The 18,431-nt window shown below is 44.0% G+C and overlaps 1 protein-coding gene across 1 annotated transcript in view; it reads right to left on the bottom strand.

Moving 5' to 3' along the window:
* Positions 1-18,431, bottom strand: part of AGBL4 (AGBL carboxypeptidase 4) — a 2,899,935-nt gene that overhangs the window by 2,719,704 nt on the left and 161,800 nt on the right. The window contains exon 2 of the mRNA XM_073642636.1: positions 127-249. Within this exon, the coding sequence (XP_073498737.1) occupies positions 127-249 (123 nt within the window). The remainder of the gene's footprint in view (positions 1-126; positions 250-18,431) is intronic.

Genomic DNA, 18,431 nt, shown 5'->3' with positions numbered 1-18,431 from the left:
GAATTTGATTTTAACAATGGGGTATTTTCTGAACACGAATTTTAGTATACTATGTAGCTTTCTCAGATTTCCAATTATATTATCTCTTAATGAGTCAACTTGAGTTGATAAAGTTAATACACTTACCACTTTCAAAGCAGGCATCGAATATTAAGTGTCCCCTTTTTGGTTGCCCATTAAAGCCAGGAGGTAAAACAATAAGTTTGCTCACGTTCCGACACATGGCGGCTTCATTAGAAATTCCATTACCTGTAATAAACAAGTAACACAGTCAGATGAATACATCAATAGTTAGGTCTTTTTACCACTGTATATCCATTGTAAAATGCAAAAAAATAATATTAGCTTTACTACAGTACAACAGCGTGTTTGTCAAACTGGTCCGACTTTAATATATGAAAAGGAAGAAAGATATTTATCAGGATTGATTAAAAAAAATCCTATATTCACAGCAGATTCTTTGTAGTTATGACTGGAAATCGGATAAAAACATCATCTCTCAGTAAAGGTATCACATGCAACTTTGGTTATTATTTTCTCTATTCTAAGGACTTTAAAGGCAGTCTGTCAAGCAAAATGAGATTTTGAACTAAGTGCATCTCTATGTAGAGGAGCTTGCCCTATTAAGGATTTGACCTTTCATTCTGTCACCTATTGGAAGCAGCGATCCTGAAAGTCAATATCGACTCTTTACCAAGCCGTGCAATATGACTTAGGATAAAAGCCAAACAAGAATCTTAATTTGCAGACATATTGTTTCGGGGTGTTGCACCTCATCAGTGTAAAGTATGAGACCTGATTTGGGTAAGTGAAAGGCTCTGGAATTGGGTCTAAGGGGTAACGTTTCTCCTTGTGGAGAGTCACAAGCCAAACTTGGCATGTCAGAATAAGGAAACTTATAAGCCATGCATCGATCAATGCGTCTAATAGGGGGCACAAGAGTTCTAGTCCTGCTCCTCTCTGAAGAGACAATTTGCATATTTAATTTCCCAGAGGAGCATGCATGGTTTATAAGTCTCCTCACAGTGACATGCCAGGCTTGGCTTGTCACTCTCCACAAGGAGAAACGCTACCTCAATTACATAAATTTCACTTAAGACCTCAATTAATAATTGAAATGTATGTTTCTTAGAAAAAAAAGGATGTTTGGAAATTTTTAAAGGTCAATATCGATTTTTTAACAAGCCTTGCAATATGACTTAGGATAAAAGCCAAACCAAAATCTTAATTTGCAGACGCTGTGTTTGGGGGTGTTTCTCCTCATCAGTGCAAAGTATGAGATCTGATTTGGCTAGGTCACTATGCTTTGCATTGATGAGGGGCAACACCCTGAAACACTGGGTCTGCAAATTGAGATTCTGAATTGGCTTATTGCAAGGCTTGTTAAAGAGTTGATAGTGACTTTAAGGATCGCTGCTTCCAATATTTGGCTCTAGAGTTCTAGTCCTCTTGCTCTCTGAAGAGAAAATTTGCATATTTAATTGCCCAGAAAAGCATGCTTGGCTTATATGTATCCTCACTCTGACATCCAGGCTTAACTTGTCACTCTCAACAAGGAGAAATGTCACCCCTTAGACAGCTTTAATTTCAATAAATTACAAATGATGAATTGGGCCGATAGGCCCTGACCAGAATTTTCAAACGCCGCAACCAGTGTCTGATTTGTGTTGCCCGTTGCTAGCCCATGAATTTCCTAACATGATCCCTTTAACCCTTTAACGACCTGTAATGTACATTATTTTCACCACAGGTCGCATGCGGGGTTTATTAAGATGAGACTTAGATGTTAAACAGCGGGCATCTACCAGTAAGAGCAGCGATTGGAGCAAGCTCTGATAGCTGCTGTTTAACCATTTAAATACTGCTTTTAATCCCTGCCTGAAAGTGGCATTTAAACGGCCTTCTTGCTAGTGCTCCCGAGCATCGTCTTCCCTCAGCACCAATCACATCAAGAGGGGCCCCCTCCGGATGTGATATAAGGGAGCCGATGGGTTTCAATGACAGTCGGGGGCTTGCTCAATGTCAATTACACTATATACTTCAATACATTTGCAGTTTGAACAATTGCAAGTTCAAGTCAGAAAAGAGAAAATATTTAAATGCCAGTATTGTCATTGTTCAATGGCAGCACTACCCCCAAAAATTGTGCAATAAAAAACAATCAAAATGTCGTATTTACTCCAAAACGGTATCAATCAAAAATACAGCTCAGAGTATAAAAAAATTAGCTCTCCCTCACGTTCATGGATGAGAAAAAAAATAACATTTCTCAGAAACTGGCAACACAAACAGAAAGTTTTTATTATAAAGATCTGATTTTTTTTTTTATAACCACTAAAATATAAAATATATATAAAAATAACTAAAAATATAAAAAAATATATAAAATATATAGAATATAAAAACAATTATATATTTGGTTGCCAGGTAATTTTTACTGTACTATAGACACCGTAAAGTTACAGTTCTCAGAAACTGGTGACACAAACAGAAAGTTTTTATTAAAGATCTGAATATTTTTTATAACCACTAAAATATAAAATAAAGTATACATAAAAATAACCCAAAAAAATATTAAAAATATATATAAAATATATAAAATATTAAAAAAGGTATATATTTTGTATAGCTGTAATCATACTGAACTGCAGATTTTTTTTTATCCACTAAAATATGAAATATATATAAAAAATATATATATAAAAAATATAAAAATATTTATAAAATATAAAAAATATAAAAATATATATATAAAAAAACTTTTATATTTGGTATAGCTGTAATCATATTGAACTGCAGAATCCCGTTGCCAGGTCATTTTTACCATATTATAGACATCGCAAAGTTACAGTTCTCAGAAGCTGATGACACAAACAGAAAGTTTTTATTACAAAGATCTGAATTTTTTTAACCATTAAAATATAAAATATATATAAATATATATAAAATATTAAAAATATATACAGTTATATGAAAAAGTTTGGGCACCCCTATTAATCTTAAGCTTAATGTTTTATAAAAATTGGTGTTTTTGCAACAGCTATTTCAGTTTGATATATGTAATAACTGTTGGACACAGTAATGTTTCTGCCTTGAAATGAGGTTTATTGTACTAACAGAAAATGTGCAATCTGCATTCAAACAAAATTTGACAGGTGCATAAGTATGGGCACCCTTATCATTTTCTTGTTTTAAATACTCCTACCTACTTTTTACTGACGTACTAAAGCAGTTTTTTTTGGTTTTGTAACCTCATTGAGCTTTGAACTTCATAGCCAGGTGTATGCAATCATGAGAAAAGCTACTTAAAGTGGCCACTTGCAAGTTGTTCTCCTGTTTGAATCTCCTCTGAAGAGTGGCATCATGGGCTCCTCAAAACAACTGTCAAATGATCTGAAAACAAAGATTATTCAACATAGTTGTTCAGGGGAAGGATACAAAAAGCTGTCTCAGAGATTTAACCTGTCAGTTTCCACTGTGAAGAACATAGTAAGGAAATGGAAGAACACAGGGACAGTTCTTGTTAAGGCCAGAAGTGGCAGGGCAAGAAAAACATCAGAAAGGCAGAGAAGAAGAATGGTGAGATCAGTCAATCCTCAGACCACCTCCAGAGAGCTGCAGCATCAACTTGCTGCAGATGGTGTCACTGTGTATCGGTCAACTATACAACGCACTTTGCACAAGGAGAAGCTGTATGGGAGAGTGATGCGAAAGAAGCCGTTTCTGCAAGCACGCCACAAACAGAGTCGGCTGAGGTATGCTAAAGCACATTTGGAGAAGCCAATTTCTTTTTGGAAGAAGGTCTTGTGGACTGATGAAACCAAGATTGAGTTGTTTGGTCATACAAAAAGGCGTTATGCATGGCGGCAAAAAAAACAAAGCATTCCAAGAAAAACACTTGCTACCCACAGTAAAATTTGGTGGAGGTTCCATCATGCTTTGGGGCTGTGTGGCCAATGCCGGCACCGGGAATCTTGTTAAAGTTGAGGGACGCATGGATTCCACTCAGTATCAGCAGATTCTTGACAATAATGTTCAAGAATCAGTGATAAAGTTGAAGTTACGCAGGGGATGGATCTTTCAGCAAGACAATGATCCAAAACACCGCTCCAAATCTACTCAGGCATTCATGCAGAGGAACAATTACAATGTTCTGGAATGGCCATCCCAGTCCCCAGACCTGAATATCATTGACCATCTGTGGGATCATTTGAAGAGGGCTGTCCATGCTCGGCGACCATCAAACTTAACTGAACTGGAATTGTTTTGCAAAGAGGAATGGTCAAAAATACCTTCATCCAGGATCCAGGAAATCATTAAAAGGTACAGGAAGCGACTAGAGGCTGTTATTTTTGCAAAAGGAGGATCTACTAAATATTAATGTCACTTTTCTGGTGAGGTGCCCATACTTATGCACCTGTCAAATTTTGTTTGAATGCAGATTGCACATTTTCTGTTAGTACAATAAACCTCATTTCAAGGCAGAAACATTACTGTGTCCAACAGTTATTACATATATCAAACTGAAATAGCTGTTGCAAAAACACCAATTTTTATAAAACATTAAGCTTAAGATTAATAGGGGTGCCCAAACTTTTTCATATAACTGTACATATATAAAATATGTATTAAATATATATATATAAAAAAACTTAAATATTTGGTATACCTGTAATTGTACTGAACTACAGAATCACGTTCCCAGGTCATTTTTACCATACTATATATGCCATAGATGCAAAAACCTCAAAAAAAATAAAGAATTGCAGGGGGGAAGGAGGCAGTTTCACCATTTCATTCCACTTGGAATTTTTATGCTAAATTAATGGTGCTATTAAAAAAACTACAACTAGTTCCGCACAAAAAAAAGGAAACATAGGGTTATGTCAATGGAAAAATAAAAAAAAAGTTACAGCTCTTGAAAAAGGGGAAAGAAAAAACAAAAGCACCAAAACTGAAAAATCGCCATGTCTTGAAAGGGTTACCAAACCGGAATAGACTTTGATTAGAATTTCCTTTATTGCAGACATATCATGGATACAGATATATATCGAATCCTTCTCAATTCCCAAAATTCTGAAATGTATCAATTTTAATAAAAGACTGCACAAGAGAACAACTTTCGTTTGCATATATTACACTCAGGTCTCCGATAGTCAGAGACAAATGTTGAAAGCATGTAGCGGATGTGAAGAGGGGATGCTCTCTTCAAAAATTAAATAGTAATATTCAGGGATTTTTAATAGAATACTCCGGTAGAATCTGTCAGTTTACATGACAAGCTGTCATTTATAAGTATTCGTATTATTAAGGTGCCAAATACATTCACATTTTATATTCATCTTTTAGTCACATAAATACAGAAGTTTTGACATGCTTAAATCAAAACTTCAAGCAATGTAGAATTAAATTATATTAATATTCCTTGTAAATCTGTGTTTACTCCACATTTCCTGCCAATATGTTTACAATATTGCTTCGTCAGTCGTACCGCTCGCTCGGATTTTTACTGTAATTGTAGTCTAGGAAGGATTCATTATTGGAATTAATACCACTGAGGATGAAGTTTATGAGCCAACTGAGAGTAAGCAGTCAGAGTATAATATTTCAGAGAAAATAATATAGTACAGTAACTGACACGAGGGATACAACAAGAATACACAAAAAAATTACATCAAAAACAAGTGTTTTCAGAGCTACAGAAAAGTTCTTTTTATAGGGGTTGTCCATTTTGTACTATCCTAATTTGGTTGTAGGTTCGACAGGTTCTCCTTAAGGTCCCTGTACAGCTTAGATAGCGGTACCCCTAAGGCTATGATTATTTATACTCGTACAATATAAGGACATTGTACACTCTTACGGATATCGCAGATAGGCCACTGTGTAGTGACAAACTAGAGATTAGTCAAGATTTCCTGCTATATGTGCTATTATCCAAGCCGTAGGTATGCGTGATTAGCATGGATCAAAGACGATGGTGCAGTGCATCAGGACTTGATGGACATGTGAACCATCGAGGACCAAGACAGCAGGGTATGCAGGACAGCAGCAGACAAACAAGTGAAGCAGGTAGCACAGATGAAGTTTAGCCAAATGTGTGCATGCACACGCAAGCAGTAACTGTATAGGAATCTGGCATATTCCAACTGAGCAATGATTAATCACAGTAATAACAGAAGTAAATGCAGTCCAGCATCATTCTGGAGGGAGATACTTAAAAAAGGGAATAACAAAAAGATAAATGCAGTCTCATATTTTTCAGTAGGGAAAAGGTTGATACCAGCAATGTATGCAAATTGAGACTTGTAGCAGAGAAATGGTTAACTGCGGGATAGCAGCTAAGTAAAGGCAAACTGGAGACTTGCTTGAAGAAATGTGCTACCTTGATTTCAGTAGCTAGGTGTGAAAAACACGGCAAAAAGTTGTGAGAAGTTGGTAACATGCTTGCTGAGAGGTAGATGGGGACAATGCCTAGTAAATAGGACTGAGCTTGGAAATAACACTTGTTGTAGCATGGAAGTGAGAAGTAGAAGAGGAGATGATTGATAACTGGATGGAGCAAGTAGAAAACTTCTGCCAAACCTGAGGCAACTGTGGACGGAGTTACTTAATACCCAAGCACTTGGTCTCTGCTTGAGCCGTCCCTAAAAGGCCTAGGGTGATGGTGTAAGAGGAATTCACCTGCTGTGGGAGATGGCTATAGAAGAGAGCAAGGCCCGGCACTGGAGACCGAAACAGGTAACACTTTCCTACCTGACTAGGCTTCATAAAGTTCAGTCAGCTCTATTAGCCTACTGCATTGTGTCCATTAAAAACCACCTTGTTACATTTTAGGTGCACCAAAAAAAGACCAGTTGTACAAAAATCACTATTGTTTACATGAGTTTCTCCTACTAACAGGTTACAAATGTTAAGACATTCTCCCCAAAAAATTGTCCTTAATCCTTTCTAATTATGTGCATAGTGCAATGTAAAGGTATTAAAATACTAATTGTCTTTCCTGGTGTCCTGTCCTATTGTAGACCATGTGATTTGAATCAGACTTACACAAGGATTTCCGTGTGGATCTAAAGTTGTGTTCCCAATGTAAGTCTATGACGAAACCTAGCTTTAATAATGGAGTTAGTCTACCTCTATTTACTTTACTTTCAAACATAGCCCAGAATGGTGCTGTTTCTGGATAAACAGAGATTTTATTTTAGTGCTTCTTCCAGGTTGAACAAACTATGAACGCTACAGCTGATCATCAGCTGCTGACTGTCTACAACACTCACGTGACGCCCCTTCAAGATATTGACATCAGAGGACCAGTGTAACATCCCTGGCGGCGTGCTTGCATAGTGCACCACCTCCCACCATGCAAGACCGCAATCTTACCCATCAGTCCAGCCTGCAAACCTTGCTCCAGTTCATGCTGTGTGCATGTCTCTTGTCTGATTGCTTAGGGCGGCGGCCCAGTTACTTCCTGATTCTTATAGCTGCTGTGGGCGCACTCCTAATGCGTCCCCAGCATATTGCTGTGAGTCACTGGATATTTAAACCCCTCCACCCAGAAGGAGGGGCCTGAGCAACACTAACTATCAGTGTGCTCCTTGCCTCTGAGTTGCCAGGTCTTGTTCTGCTTCTTGTCTGTTTCTGCCACCCTGGGGGCCGCATACCCAGGCTTGTTACCTGTATCTGTGACTTCTAGTCTGTTTAAGCCACTCTGGGGGCTGTATACCCAGGCCTGTTACCTGTGACTTCTAGTCTGTTTCCGCCACTCTGGGGGCTGTATACCCAGGCTCGTTCCTGTATCTCGTTGCAGTATCAGTTCCTGTCTGAACTGTCTCCTAGCCTGTTACCTGTTTGTCTCTATGTCCGTACCTTCCCTTTTCCTGCAGTGTCTGAACCTGCACCTAACTCCAACTCATTGTCTCTGTACTTCTGTTTGTGAGTTTTGTGTCCACTCGCTACTTCATTGTAAGTACCTTGTGTGTATCTGGTTCTGCTTGTCCCTTTTCCCTTCCTCCGTAACTACCTCCTGTGTTCTAGCCATCTTCCTGCATTTTCCAGTCTGTTCCATGTGAACAGAGCCCTGTCCTCTCTGCCTGCACCTTTAGCCCTGTTCTGCTCTGCCTTGTCCACCGCACCTGCGGTTTCGCTCTGCTCTGCCTGCTCTGTCTTGCACACCGCTCTGGCGGTTCCTCTCTGCTCTGCCTTGTCCACCGCACCTGCGGTTTCGCTCTGCTCTGCTTGCTCACCGCGTCAGCGGTTTCTCTCTGCTCTGTCTTGCCCACCGCTCCGGCGGTTCCTTTCTACTCCGCCTTGTCCACCGCACCTGCGGTTTCGTTCTGCTCTGCTTGCTTACCGCACCTGCGGTTTCGCTCTGCTCTGCCTTGTCCACCGCACCTGCGGTTTCGCTCTGCTCTGCTTGCTCACCGCGTCAGCGGTTTCTCTCTGCTTTGTCTTGCCCACCGCTCCGGCGGTTCCTCTCTGCTCTGCCTTGTCCACCGCACCTGCGGTTTCGATCTGCTCTGCTTGCTTACCGCACCTGCGGTTTCGCTCTGCTCTGCCTTGTCCACCGCTCCTGTGGTTCCTCTCTGCTCTGCCTTGTTCACCACACCTGCGGTTTCGCTCTGCTCTGCCTTGTCCACCACTCCGGCAGTTCCTCTCTGCTCTGCCTTGTCCACCGCTCCGGCGGTTTCGCTCTGCCTTGTCCACTGCACATGCGGTTTCGCTCCGCTCTGCTTGCTCATTGCGTCAGCAGTTTCTCTCTGCTCTGTCTTGCCCACCGCTCCGGCGGTTCCTCTCTGCTCTGCCTTGTCCACAGCACCTGCAGTTTCGCTCTGCTCTGCTTGCTTACCGCACCTGCAGTTTCGCTCTGCTCTGCCTTGTCTACCGCTCCGGCGGTTCCGCTCTGCTCTGCCTAGTCCTCCGCTTCGGCGGTTTCACTTTACTCTGCTTGTCTACCACATTTGCGGCTCTGTTCCTGTCTCCCAGTCTGTACTGGACCCTACCCAGTCTGCATACCAGCCGTGCTTGTCAGTACCCACATGTCTGCATACCAGCCGTGCTTGTCAGTACCCACCTGTCTGCATACCAGCCGTGCTTCCCAGCACCCACCTGTCTGCATACCAGCCGTGCCTGCCAATACCCACCTGTCAGTATGCCAGTCTAACCGGCCTGTTCCTGCATTCCCAGGTGTGGGTCAACAGCTGTGACCGGGGTCTGACCTGGAGTAGCACCTGGTCCCTCTCCTCGGTTCCTCCTTGGTTCACGGAGTCGACTGAGCCACCGTGCGACCTTGGTCGGATCGGGTTGATACTTAGTTACTCCCCTCCAGACACTTCTCGGTTCATGGTACAGTGGGATCACTAATCACGCTCACGCCAGTCAGTCCGGGTGCGAGCATAACAGTTTGCTCACGCCATGGTTCCCGTTGAGCCCCACGGCCCTTCGCTCTCAGAGACATTTGAATCCTTGTCTGGCGAATACGTGCACCAAGAAAATTTTTTTTCGCAAGCCGAGGTCCCGGCGATTTACGCACCAGCCCAAATGGAGCTATCAGCACTCGTTCCTGCGGATCCGCCATGGTACTATGGGGATCCAAAACGAAGCCGTGCGTTTGTGGAGCAATGCATGCTGCATTTCAAGTTCTATGCTCACTATTTTCCTACCGATCGGGTTAAAGTGGCATTTATGATGTCCTACCTAGCGGGTGACGCCTTGAAATGGATCACCCCCCTATGGGATGCATGGGATCCTATCGTCTTTGACCTGCAGGCCTTCCTGGTGGCCTTTCTAATGGTCTTCGATGACCCTAATCCTGAAGCCTCTGCTAAAGCTTCCCTTCCCAATATCCCGGAGCAGCCCCGATGGGTAATGTGTGTAGGTAGCCTACCAGTTCTCCAGCCTGAAGAGACTGCCGCTGCCGCCCAGACAGAATCCACGCAGAATGACAATGCTTCACAGAATACTTCTCTTCCCAACCTCAAGAGGCAGTCCAGACGTGCAAGGCGTAGAGGTAAACCGTCACGCCAGGTTCTGTCCTCCCAAAGACCTCCTGTTCCCCAGCCTGTAGAGGCAGCTTTCCGCACAGAATCCATGAAGGATGACTATGTTCGTCAGGCAAAGCAGAGGCCAAAACTCAGTCACAAAATCGGATTGCGGTCCCGCTGCGGTTGTTTGGGACCCCCTGACGGTCTTTGTCCAGCGAAGGTTGGAGAATCCCAAGACATTAGGCCTGTAGGAGAGGCTGCCCTTGGCGTTAGTGTTTCCTCTCCACAGATGACCATGACTGTCTCCGTGGCAAGTGAAGGCCTCGGAGTAACCGGAAGTTTCGGGCTTAAAGCCTTGAAGAGTCGGTGTCTGATTCCCGTCCGACAACTCCAGAAGCCGGTTTGGGCATTGTCAGCAGAAGGACGAGCCCTACTCAGAAACAGTCAAAGTATGTCTGTACAAATTAAGCTCCAGATTGGAGCATTACACATGAAGAAGTTCACATTCCAGGTGCTGACTGGCTTACCCACAGGTTGTCCTGAGCAGAGAGATCTAGTGCCCGCTCAGGTCTGGAGATCCTGCATGGTGTATCCTGGGGGACTGCTAAGGTACAAGGGGTGTCCAGTCCCCATATCTTCAGGACAGTCAGCAGTTTCTTCTTCTTCTTCACCAGATCTGCTAGTCGCTGACTCGCTGTGCTCTGAAGTCTCCGAAGGAAGAGAAGCGGAGGCGATGTCCCCACACAGTCTCGACGATTGTACCAATGATCTGACTTCAGGTACCGTCCCGCCTTACAGACATGTCATCTCTGAAACCAGATTGAAGGTGGTCCCAAAGCAAGGACCCTCCGTCTCTAATAAATCTGGTCTTACGCCCATCAAGGCGGTGTTTACCCCCGAGTCTCTGCACCCTGCCAACCAGGCGGAGGACCTCCAGTTGTCTCCTGAATCCTCCGGGGTGCTACCTGATAACAAATGGAGAGAGACTTTCCTACACCCTGTACCTGGTACTTCGCCCACTTCATCCAGTAAGCTTGGCAAAGTGTACTTCGAAGCAGTGACTACCCCCGAGTCTCTGCACCCCTCCATCCAGGCGGAGGACCTCCAGTTGTCTTCTGAATCCTCCGGAGTGCTACCTGATAAGAAATGGAGAGAGACTTTCCTACACCCTGTACCTGGTACTTCGCCCACTTCATCCAGTAAGCTTGGCAAAGTGTACTTCGAAGCAGTGATTACCCCTGAGTCTCTGCACCCCTCCAACCAGGCGGAGGACCTCCAGTTGTCTCCTGAATTCCCCGGGGTGCTACCTGATAAACGGAGAGAGACTTTCCTACACCCGGTACCTGGTACGCCGCCCACTTCATCCAGTAAGCTTAGCAAAGTGTACGTCAAGGCGGTGGTTACCCCCGAGTCTCTGCACCCCTCCAACCAGACGGAGGACCTCCAGTTGACTCCTGAAACCACAAAGGTACTACCTGATAACAAATGGAGAGAGACTTTCCTGTGTGCTGTTCCTGGTACTTCACCCACTTCATCTGTTGCTGAGGATGGCTTGATAGGAGGGACCATCCTAGTCACCAAGATGATGAGACCAGTTTCGTTTCCTCTAGTGGACAGAAGTGGTAATCCTCTTGAAGAGAATGACTGGCCTCCAAATTCTCTGCAGAAGACCCTTGCAGACTTGAAGAAGATGGGGCGTAAAGGGGGGGGTACTGTAACATCCCTGGTGGCGTGCTTGCATAGTGCACCACCTCCCACCATGCAAGACCGCAATCTTACCCATCAGTCCAGCCTGCAAACCTTGCTCCAGTTCATGCTGTGTGCATGTCTCTTGTCTGATTGCTTAGGGCGGCGGCCCAGTTACTTCCTGATTCTTATAGCTGCTGTGGGCGCACTCCTAATGCGTCCCCAGCATATTGCTGTGAGTCACTGGATATTTAAACCCCCTCCATCCAGAAGGAGGGGCCTGAGCAACACTATCAGTGTGCTCCTTGCCTCTGAGTTGCCAGGTCTTCTTCTGCTTCTTGTCTGTTTCTGCCACCCCGGGGGCTGCATATCCAGGCCTGTTACCTGTATATGTGACTTCTAGTCTGTTTCCACCACTCTGGGGGCTGTATACCCAGGCCTGTTACCTGTGACTTCTAGTCTGTTTCCGCCACTCTGGGGGCTGTATACCCAGGCTTGTTACCTGTGACTTCTAGTCTGTTTCCGCCACTCTGGGGGCTGTATACCCAGGCTCGTTCCTGTATCTCGTTGCAGTATCAGTTCCTGTCTGAACTGTCTCCTAGCCTGTTACCTGTTTGTCTCTATGTCCGTACCTTCCCTTTTCCTGCAATGTCTGAACCTGCACCTAACTCCAACTCGTTGTCTCTGTACTTCTGTTTGTGAGTTTTGTGTCCACTCGCTACTTCATTGTAAGTACCTTGTGTGTATCTGGTTCTGCTTGTCCCTTTTCCCTTCCTCCGTATCTACCTCCTGTGATCTAGACATCTTCCTGCATTTTCCAGTCTGTTCCATGTGAACAGAGCCTTGTCCTCTCTGCCTGCACCTTCAGCCCTGTTCTGCTCTGCCTTGTCCACCGCACCTGCGGTTTCGCTCCGCTCTGCCTGCTCTGTCTTGCCCACCGCTCCGGCGGTTCCTCTCTGCTCTGCCTTGTCCACCGCACCTGCGGTTTCGCTCTGCTCTGCTTGCTCACCGCGTCAGTGGTTTCTCTCTGCTCTGTCTTGCCCACCGCTCTGGCGGTTCCTCTCTGCTCTGCCTTGTCCACCGCACCTGCGGTTTCGCTCTGCTTGCTTACCGCACCTGCGGTTTCGCTCTACTCTGCCTTGTCCACCGCTCCTGCGGTTCCTCTCTGCTCTGCCTTGTTCACCGCACCTGCGGTTTCTCTCTGCTCTGTCTTGCCCACCGCTCCGGCGGTTCCTCTCTGCTATGCCTTGTCCACCGCACCTGTGGTTTCGCTCTGCTCTGCTTGCTTACCGCACCTGCGGTTTCGCTCTGCTCTGCCTTGTCCACCGCTCCTGCGGTTCCGCTTTGCTCTGCCTAGTCCTCCGCTACGGCGGTTTCGCTTTACTCTGCTAGTCTACCGCACCTGCGGCTCTGTTCCTGTCTCCCAGTTTGTACTGGACCCTACCCAGTCTGCATACCAGCCGTGCTTGCCAGTACCTACCTGTTTGCATACCCACCTGTCTGCATACCAGCCATGCTTGTCAGTACTCACCTGTCTGCATACCAGCCGTGCTTGCCAGTACCCACCTGTCTGCATACCAGCCGTGCTTCCCAGCACCCACCAGTCTGCATACCAGCCGTGCCTGCCAATACCCACCTGTCAGTATGCCAGTCTAACCGGCCTGTTCCGGCATTCCCCGGTGTGGGTCAACAGCTGTGACCGGGGTCTGACCTGGAGTAGCATCTGGTCCTTTTGCTCGGCTCCTCCTTGGTTCACGGAGTCGACGGGTTGATACTTAGTTACGCCCCTCCAGGCACTCCTCGGTTCATGGTACAGTGGGATCACTAATCACGCTCACGTCAGTCAGTCCGGGCGCGAGCGTAACAACCAGCATGGCACACAGCAGTGGCAACGGAAGAACAGTTTTGTACCGGGTGGTGTGTATCAACTTTTATTTATTTTTCTCACCTCCCTGAAGGTCCATTAGAGGACAACTCTTTTAAAAGGTTTGTACTTCCAGCAGAACCTCTAATTTAATTCCCTTTTCTAGCATCCGGCCAACAGCTATCTTAAGGACTACTATACGAGTATTATCCTTACTTGCTTAGTTAAGGTATACATGAGAAAGACTTAAATTCACAGGAAGCCAGATGTCATCAATATTGCAGGCCTACAATGAACAGATTTAGAGCTCCACACAGACCTGCAGCAATAAGCCGGAACCACATTTTGTTAATAAAGCCGAAAAATTGTTCAGTAGTAAAGGTTCACCTTTTATTCACAAAGGGGGACTATTCATTTAATCGCTGCATTATGAGTGCAAAATCCCCTAAAATGGCTTGCAATTTTAAAGCGACTTTTCTACATGATTTGAACATGTTAAAAAATAAATGTTAATTCACCTTATACTTAATTTCCACAATGCCATTTACACCAAGATCACAGCTTTAAATATTTTTCAATTCCAGAAATACCGTACAAAATGAAGAAATACACGGGTAGCTATAACCAAAAAATTAAATCAACAGAATATGCGCATTAAAAAAAAGAAATAGGCATCAATCTGAGTTCATATATATTTTGGTGCCTAGGGTCATTAGAGTGAACTTTTCTTAACCTGGAAGACCTTCCATACTTCTCCTCTGGTGGCACTACAATTGAACACATGTTGCCATATTTCATCACCAACTGCAATAGACCCATATTAGTGGGATATTCTGTGATTAGGTTGTCACATGACTGTTGTTTGATATCCTGGGGCTAGGGGCTCCTTCCCTGTCCCTAATGCTAGGGGCGTCCTAGCTATACCTGCTCCCCGGATTACTTCTGATGGTGAAAATGCCAGGGCCATGTGCTATGCTGAGCTCCTAAATCAGCCATTATCTATCCCCTCCCCCACACAGGGAAGTGGGGAGTAGCTGTATAAAAGAATACACAAATCAGACTAACAAGGGAAGACGTACAGGGATAAATAAAAATATAAATCATACAAATATGCACTCACAAACAATAGAGTGGAAAACCGGGAATTAAAGGGAAGGAAAAACCAAATAGGAGAGGATAAGGATATGCACACATACAAATCACCATCACATACAAATCACTCCAAAAGCCTCCTCAACAAACACCTCCAACTCCACACCAGGCAGTATAAAACTAACACTGGCAATCCTGATTGCCAGAGTAAAGTCTATATAGCAGAGTGAAGTGGCCAACCCTGAACAGTTGAGATAATCAAAGCAGGGAAGCTCCAGAAGTTCTCAACTGAACAGATTAACCTTACACTGCTAGCAGAGATAGGCACAGTTTAATATGATGGTGAAGTGCTTCTAATCAGTGCAGGAGTACGTGAAATCAAATGTGGTATTCTGGCCCCTCTCTGTCGCAGTAAACTCGTGACACAGGTTACTGCTAGTTGACTCTTAATAAAACAAGATTTTCTAAAATTCCGCAGTTACATAGAACAGTTGAAAAAAGACACCTGTCCATGAAGTTCAACCTAGGAATGGGAAAGGATGAAGAGAATGGAGGTACATCCATAATGCATGATCCAGTCTGCCCTAAAGAACAAGTTTTTTCCCTCCTGATCCTAAGTTTCGAATTGACTGGATCACCATTCAGAACAAAAAATGTACATATTCACATAAGTATCAATGTTATTTTATTCTAAAAAAGCATCTAAGCCTTTTTTTAAAATATCGCCGATTCCGGAAGTTCCGGAGGTCGACTGTTCCACAGCTTAATAGTTCTCCTGTTAAAGAAGGAGAGTGAACTATGGAGAGTGAACCTTTTTTCTCCAGACTGAGGGAGTGCCCGCTTGTCTTTTGAGGGGTTTACATGAAACAGTTTTTGATCATAGTTTTTCTAAGGGCCATTTATGTACAGTACAGACCAAAAGTTTGGACACACCTTCTCATTTAAAGATTTTTCTGTATTTTCATGACTATGAAAATTGCACATTCACACTGAAGGCATCAAAACTATGAATTATCACATGTGGAATTAACAAAAAAGTGTGAAACAACTGAAAATATGTCTTATATTCTTGGTTCTTGTCGGGGGGTAAAGGTTACATTCACATATTGGCCTTGGTCCTTTGGACCTAAGGGCCCCATATAACATGTGATTGTAATGTTAGGATTGGTGTAATGTAAACTCTGGACTTTTGGGATGCAGATAGCAACTTAACTTGTAAGAGTGGATTTACACTATAAATTCGCAATGAATGTATTTTAGATAACGCAATTTAACAGCAATAGCAACTAGAGATAGTCACAGTCTTTGAACCGAGATATTGGGAGCTTCATAGTATGGAAGTATGGATCAGGCTTAAGTAACAATCTGCAGCAGCACACTCAAATCATCTGCAGCTTTAAACTGGGACAATGTAGTCCGCTGGACTTTCATGTTAGTCGTGTCATCGGCACACCAGGTGCCTCTCTGCTATCACTTAGCATTTCTGGTTTGGCCATCTTCCTTTGGTTGGTTTCGGACTGGGAAAAACACACTTGCAATACTGTGATGGATCCCTTCCTTAAAGGGAAGAACTATTTATTTTTTACAATGGGTCTAAAAACTAACCAGCAGGTAGTTGCTAATAGAGGCAACTGTCTGCCTGTTCTACCCGACACCAACTCAAAGCAGCCACTGACCGCTCTTGCATCCGATTCAGCTGCTCCATGTAAACAGAGCAGCTCTTCTTCTTCCGGGCTCCTCTGTTGACATCATGCTGATTGACTGCCTGCTCCCCGCAGTTAGGCAGTGGGGAGCTGTCTGTCAATCAGCATGTCATCGGCAGTCACACCCCATCAACAGAGCAGAGCAGATGAGAAGCTGCTGCTCTGTCAAAGTGACGTCAGCACATGCTCTTGAATCGCAGGCAGGAGCGATCTGTGACTGCTCTGTGCTGGCAGAGACCAGCACCAAGCACAACAGGCAGGTAAATTCTGTAGCACCTACCTGCCTGTTAGCTGTTAGGCCCATAGTAAAAAAAAAAAAAAAGTCCTGGATAACTCCTTTAAGCATATTTTTTAGCAGTGTGGACATTTCTACCTTATCATTTCTATATTCTTTCATATTGGCTTTTATCTGCTGCCGGAGGCTTTGGTGATCACCACCATCATCTCTGCTGCTCCTTCTCCAGTAATACTCACCAACTATACACTGAAGGAGCGTGCCTGCTACTCAGATTTGACCTTCAACAGTTCTAACCCCAATACTTTCCCCGAAACACCACCTTGTATCTAAGGTATCTCCTTCGGTGTGCGACATTCTGATTGATGGACAAGTTACAGATTCTGAATTTAGTTCCAGTATGGGAAATTCAAGCTATGCCTCTGCAGGTTCCTTAGCGCTATAACATAAAAAGTCCCTACATGTAGCTAGAAAATGCACAAATAGAAGTGAAGCCGCTGTACTGTGATTTTCTATTACAGCATTGTAACTATTCCAATAGCCTAGGACAGAACAGTAACTTTTTCTTCTCGCTTGAATATCTATAACTATAATTAATCAATAATAGCTCTCACAGCCCAGTGATTCTATCCCTGTAGGTAATGCATTTGCTGAAGAAAAGGCCATATAAATGTTAAAGTATACGTGCTAATTCTGTGCTGTGTCAAGTGTGACAGGAGAGTGCAGTAAACCTCTAAATTGGCAATAAATGCGTTACATAAATAGATGCAATGAAAGAATGAGATGTATTGTGTCACTGACTACTCCTACGACTACAGGACCAACCATTTAAAAAGTAATCGACAAGAGACTATGTTATTACAAACAACAATAAAAAGATGGGGTAATAAAAGCCAGGACAGTATGCTGGATCATGTACGCATTATCTATATGTTCTGATGATTGCGCCAGAGACAACATAGCTAAGATGACAAAGGCCAATGTCCTACAAGAAGAAAAGAAGAAGAATATGGTGCCTCATAGCGCAAAAATTTCACAGTACACTTGTGACCCAAGGTGGTCTACATCCTAAAGCTGCAAAGCTCACCATGGATGGTTGCGACCTTGAGATTCTGTTTATTTTGTATTTAGCTTTATTTTATTATACCTGATATAGAAATAAAATACGGTAATTACTCCTTTATCATCTCTGGGTTGATCTTGGAGTTTTTCCGCACACACTTTTTTTTAAGTTATTGTGGCTATTAGGAGTGCAGACCCGTGGCTGTAACATGCTGACCTTACATTAGTCTCATGTTCTTAAAACTGCAAATTGCTAGTAAAAACAAGCAACTTTGCAATTTACTGGTTCTTAAAAATTCTCTCTGTTCTCATAAGAATGGAGTGATATTTTATTTTATACTTTATTGCTTGTTGCCTAGATTACCGACCATCACTGCAGGCTATCAGCGGTGGCTGAACTTGCTCAGTGCTTACAAGCCATTTCAAAAAGAGCTTGTAAGAGCCGCTGGCTGGATCAGAGGAGCGCACTATTAGCTCCAAATCCAAGCATCTTCAGCATACTGCCCAACTTTTGAAAAAGAGAAAGAGGGACAGATCGTTCGTCATGCGTAGCGCGCCACGGCATATTTTGGCCATGCCCCTGGCCAAACCCCAATCCACGCCCATTTACCATTTCTTTCTCCCCTGGCAGGAGGAGTTGTCAGAGGGGCGCTGGTAATGAGGGACATTCAGCAGACGCCCAAGACTGCAGGGTGCAGACCCAAATCCAGGACTGTCCGCTGTATCCACAACAGTTGGGACTGTAGATGAGCGGATGGATTCCCGGGTCTCTGGTCCAGCATCCAGGTCAATGTTACCTGGCGGCTGGACAG

The sequence above is a fragment of the Phyllobates terribilis genome, unplaced genomic scaffold (genome assembly GCF_046119375.1).
Source record: "Phyllobates terribilis strain yellow unplaced genomic scaffold, ASM4611937v1 Scaffold_8__6_contigs__length_399053987, whole genome shotgun sequence".
Lineage (NCBI taxonomy): Eukaryota > Metazoa > Chordata > Amphibia > Anura > Dendrobatidae > Phyllobates > Phyllobates terribilis.
This window is presented reverse-complemented; position numbering and strand designations above follow the sequence as displayed.